We start from the raw sequence: 5,824 nt of genomic DNA, 5'->3' as shown, positions 1-5,824 counted from the left end.
GTTATATGTAGACGAAGTTGTAGCTCGACATGGAGTGCCTGTGAAAGTTGTCTCTGATCGTGACTCTAGATTTACTTCTAACTTCTGGGCCGGTTTTCAACGTGAGTTGGGTACACAACATGCGTTCAGCACGGCTTATCATCCTCAAACCGATGGTCAATCTGAACGTACCATTCAGACACTCGAGGATATGTTACGAGCATGCATTCTGGAATTCGGTGGTAACTGAGATACTCATTTGCCCTTAATTGAGTTCTCTTATAATAACAGTTATCATTCGACAATCGGGATGGCCCCTTTCGAGGCTTTGTATGGACGTAAGTGTCGTACGCCTCTTTGTTGGAGGGAAATTGGAGAGAAAGTGTTGACAGGGCCCGGACTTGTGCAAATCACAAGTGATAGGATTCAAGTGATTAGAGAAAGAATGAAAGCGGCCCAGGATCGACAAAAGTCCTACGCGGATCATCGTAGAAGGCCGATCGAGTTCTCGGTCGGTGATCTAGTAATGCTGAAGGTTTCCCCGTGGCGTGGTGTGCTACGATTTAGAAAGCAAGGGAAACTCAGTCCACGTTTTATCGGTCCATTCAAGATTATTGAACGAGTTGGGAAACAAGCCTACCGTTTAGAACTACCCGAAGAATTAGCGGGTATACATGATGTTTTCCATGTCGGCTATCTACGAAAATGTTTGGGCAAACATGAAGAAGTAGTACCCTTGTCGGAAGTTAAGATAAATGAAAAACTTCGATATGCCGAAGAGCCCGAAAATATCTTGAAAGAGCGGACAGTGAAATTGTGCAATAAGGAGGTAGATTTGGTATTAGTGAGGTGGAAACATCATCATGGGTCAAATTGGACGTGGGAACGCAAGGATGAGATGAAGGCGAAATACCCATCATTATTTTCACAACAGTGATTTCGGGGACGAAATCCTCAAAAGGAGGAGGTATTTGTAACATCTAAGTTTCAATATACCCAATTAATTGCTTAGAATAATTTATTTGGGTTATAGTGGGTTTATGATTTAGCGGGAGTTTGTTGGTCTATTTGGACACTTAGATGGGCCAAGCCGGCCCAACTCAAGTTTAGCATTATAAAATGAGTTTTGACCCATTTTCCACATCATCTAAGTCTAGAACTCTCACCCACACTTAAGGTACGATTTACACACATTTAAGGTTAATCCTTCAAACCATGAAGATCCATGTTAAATTCTTGAAGATTAAGTGTTAATCATCAAAGGTATGCTYCTAATTTCAAGTTTATTTCAAGTAGAAGTGTATAAATTAGAGGCTAGATTCTGTTTTTGAAAGATTATAAAGGATAATGTTGATCATTGTGTGAATCGGAAGTTATTTTGGGTAGGTAAGTAACATGCAGTGAGTTTTATGGCTAAATCTGGGTTTAAGTATGGTAAAAACAGAGGTTTAACAGAGGATTTTACTAGAAGTGTAAATAGGATAATCAAGATTTAAAGTGTATAATTTAAGGTTGAGATATGGTTGGTATTGATTATGAAATGTTTACTCCAGGGGGCTGTTTTTAAGGCTAATTAGAACCTTTGAAGGTTTACCACTATTGTTGGTTGGATTGAAGGTTACCGCGTTTGGTCGTTTAAAAGAAAGCACTGTGAGTTTATATCAAACTTATACTTATGTATAATATAAATATATGAACTTTTGTTGAAAAGTTGTTGAATTTCTTGCATGTGTTATTTTGTAAGATAAATTTCTCCCAAACTGTGTTTTGGTACCGCTTAATCCTGTTAAATTTATGTTTAAGTCCCGGATCCGAGACTGTTTCATTGGTTTTTTTTAGTTGAACCATGATCTATGGGTATTACTTTGTGTGATGCGCCGTAGCATGGTGTATGTCCACGCCCTTTTGGGCTGAAATTGATCTTATTTATCTTAAAAAGTCTTTATAAGCGCTGTATGTTAAGATTGGAAATTCAATGTTTTTATGCTGTGATTATATGGCCAAGTTTGAAATTTTGAATCCTTTGAGACCATTGACCCTCTGGGTGTACGGGATCCATCGATCCTCTGTTTGTATTGATTCATTGATCCTCTGGTTGTATTGATCCATCGATCCTCTGGTTGTATTGAGACCATTGACCCTCTGGGTGTACTGAGACCATCGATCATCTGGTTGTATTGAGACCATTGATCCTCTGGTTGTATTGATCCATCTATCCTCTGGTTGTATTGAGACCATCGATCCTCTGGTCGTATTGATCCATCGATCCTCTGGTTGTATTGATCCATCGATCCTCTGGTTGTATTGAGACCATTGACCCTCTGGTTGTATTGATCCATCGATCCTCTGGTTGTATTGATCCATCGATCCTCTGGTTGTATTGATTCATCGATCCTCTGGTTGTATTGATCCACCAATCCTCTGTTTGTATTGATTCTTTGACCCTCTGTTTATCCATCGACCCTCTGGTTGTATAGACCAGCAACCCTTTGGTTGCATAGTGTTTGGACAATTTTATCAGATTATTTTTTTTCCGATCAAATTCTTAATTAAACGGCTCTTTTGTTCTGCTTCGTTTATGATTTGCTTTGTACTTATAATATATGTAAATATAAGCTTTGGTATAATCTCACTAAGCCTTGTGGCTTAATCTTTTAGAATGAACTTTCTTTTCAGGAAAGCCGATAGCTGCCCAGGTGAAGGATTAGACGATTTAGATCTGCTGTACGAGTATCGTTTGAGTCGGATCTAGGTATATAATACTTTTGAGTAGCTATATTTGTATTTAATGGATCCGACTTATAGTACTGAAAATCGTCTTTTGCAGACTATGTTATTTTGTCTTTTGGTGGATATTTATAACATATATCCCGTATTTGCTTGGAGATTGTTTTATGGACAAATTAATTGGATAAATAGTTTCTTTTATTCAAAGAGCGTAACTGATGTTACACGCCCCCTGGGCCTATGGCTAGGCCGGCCCTGTGGATAGATATCGCATTTGGACCAGGATGATGGAGTAGACAGAATAAAGACAGGAGGTCGGATTTTTAGGATCAAATTATTTTCAGTAGGATCGAATAAGACCGATCTCTTTAGGACCAACCAAAAATGGACCAACTGGATCGACTGATTCGCCTTTTCTTGTATTGCGTTGACGACTTTTATCAAAATGAAAACAAAGTAAGATTTAAATTTGAAACTTACAAGAAAAGTAAAAAGCTTTGAATTCTTTTGAAAGGAGAGAATTGTGAAGTTAACCTATCTATGTCAATCCAATATAGTTTCAGCTAGAAAATGGTTTTTTTTTAAAATATATAATATACATAATATTTATATACAGCAAAAACTCATGCAGATTCCATAGCACCACTTTTTTTTGTGAGGTTTGAATCCTAAGAGGTTGCGTACCTGTAAATCGGGTAAAGTTGGGCCAATAATCCTTTAATTAGCTAGAAAATGTTGTAATAAAGAAACTCTAAAATTTATGTCAATTCTGTTTAAAACTTGCTACAGTACAGTTTATCAAGAATAAAGCGTAAACCATAAGAACCAAGTGGCCAAGCTTTCAATTCTCCCCATGAGAATGGAAGTGAATGAGGGTGCTTTTTGGAAACATAAATGAGAAAAGTAGTAACCACATCTGTTACAATCTTCATATATAGATAAACTGTTTGCACTCAGGACATGTTCGGTTTATAGGATTGCATTGGATTGGATTTCATTCAGGTTCCATGTTCAGTTTGAAGGATTTCCTATATTTGAAGTCCCAGAATTTCATTAACATAGGATTTTAAAAAATTCCTCAAACATAGGATTTTAAAAAATCCCACGGGGTGGTAGAGGTCCATCTACGTACATCTTACCCTCCCTTTGAGGTGAGATATATTGAGCTCGTTTGGTTTGATTTAGTTTGTTCATACAAATTTCTTTTTCCTTTTCTGAATAAACAACCTTGATTTCCTTTTTTTGTTCCTCTATCTAAGTACATACATTTATACTAGTTTCTATATAAAACTTGTTAATTTATAGCCGATATACATGGGCTAATAATCTTGGATTCTACAACGTAGGCCAACCCCGTAACCCGATGGATTTTGAAGAGGGAGACTGGAATTATATCTTCCGGACAAATCTAACGGGATCCTGGTTGGTGGCAAAGCATGTTTGTATAAACATGCGTAAAGCTAAACAAGGAGGTTCCGTGATCAACATTTCATCCATTGCTGGTACTAATCGCGTTTTTCTGCCCGGAGGCGTTGCTTATGCTTTTTCAAAGGTTGCGGTTAATACTATGACAAAGGTACCGACTTTAAATGAGTTTTCAATTAGCAGCATGTTCTTTTAAATTTCTTTTATTAACTAGTAACTTTCAAATGACTTGGTCTTGTGTGTTAAGCAAAGATCATTTTGTAAAATGACTTCCATAGAAAGTTCAACTAACTAAATTGCACCATTTGTAGGGGTTAATTAGCTAAATGACATCCTGACAAGTACTAATAACGTTCTGATAGGGTTTTAGACGTTTTTGTGTATAGAAGTAGGATTTTTCTGTTAAATACAGACATTCTCGAACATGTCCTTTGATTTGAATGTAATACCTTTTAACCAAACAACTCCCTTTTGCTTCCTATTTACTCCATTCCTAACCTCTATCTTGACATGATTGGCTTATTGTTTTTGGTTTACAAACCCAATACATTTCACACATAATAGAATAGGGTTCGAAGAGGGTAAGATGTCCTTTCATGGTATGCTAATTTATTTGAAACATATAATGATAACAAGTAATGGCAATGGAGTTGGGAATCAACAACATAAGAGTGAACTGCATAAATCCTGGAATTTTTGGAACTGAGATCACTCAAGGACTAGTAGACAAGGATTGGTTCAATAACGTAACTCTGAGGACGGTTCCTTTGAAAACGTTGGGCACGATAAATCCAGCCTTGACATCCCTCGCACTCTATTTGATCCACGACTCTTCAGTATAAGTGACAGGAAGTGGTTTCATTGCCGACGCCGGTACCAGCTTTGCAACAATTCCTATTTTCTCGTCACTTTGAATATGTATTTTGTCACATAATCGCTATGACTTGTATCGAATATCATTTATCTGACCAAGGGAGGACCTCCTAAGACGTCCTGTGGTGCACGGACTACCACTCAATCGATTTGTCATAATAGAAAAACAATTAAGGGCCTTAAAGGTGCATCTGCTATCAAAGTGGTTGTAACATGTGGGTACTGATAGTGTCATTATATATATATTATAGGTTGCAGTTTTAAATCCCTTTACCTATTTTTTCTTTTAATTTTTTTGGTAACAACAATTTGCAGTTTTAAATCCCTTTATCTATTTTTTCTTTTAATTTTTTGGTAACAACAATATCATAGAGAGGGAAAAAAAAAGAAAATATCTACTTGGGTGTTACCAAAAACAGTTGTATGTCATTTTTAATGAAACCATATTTTTCTATAATTAATATTTTTTTATTTTATATTATGGTAATTGTTTTGCAGACTGTTTGAAAAAAAAAAGTTATAGGTCTGCCTCTGGATGTGGATATTATGCACATGGATAGGCAATCTTGCATGACATTCTTACATGGTAAGAGAGATGGGTTGGACCGATCTTGAAAAATCTAAAGAAAGTGCCTGTTTGATTCATCTATTTAACTAGCGTATAAAAATAATGAAACTGGATAACCCACAAAATTCGAGTTACATGGTTTCCCGATTAAATGTGTTTGATTAATCGAATAAGATAGTGTTATTTGGTTTGGTTTGGTCTAAGTTATTCTTTTGTATATTTGATTAAACTAAATTAACCGAATAAATCAAT

The 5,824-nt window shown here is 36.4% G+C and overlaps 1 protein-coding gene and 1 pseudogene across 1 annotated transcript; both read left to right on the top strand.

Annotated features, from left to right (window-relative positions):
• Positions 1-289: 289 nt before the first annotated feature.
• Positions 290-916, top strand: LOC112503825. Its single transcript, XM_025107815.1, has one exon. The coding sequence runs from the start codon at positions 290-292 to the stop codon at positions 914-916; it is 627 nt and encodes a 208-aa protein (XP_024963583.1).
• A 3,140-nt stretch (positions 917-4,056) lies between these two features.
• On the top strand, positions 4,057-5,045 carry LOC112503826 (annotated as a pseudogene).
• Positions 5,046-5,824: the final 779 nt, after the last annotated feature.

Source organism: Cynara cardunculus, unplaced genomic scaffold (assembly GCF_001531365.2).
Source record: "Cynara cardunculus var. scolymus isolate 2C unplaced genomic scaffold, CcrdV1 Un_Scaffold_3944, whole genome shotgun sequence".
NCBI classification, from domain to species: Eukaryota; Viridiplantae; Streptophyta; class Magnoliopsida; order Asterales; family Asteraceae; genus Cynara; species Cynara cardunculus.
Note: the sequence above shows the minus strand (reverse complement) of the source record. Positions and strands in the feature narration are given on the sequence as shown.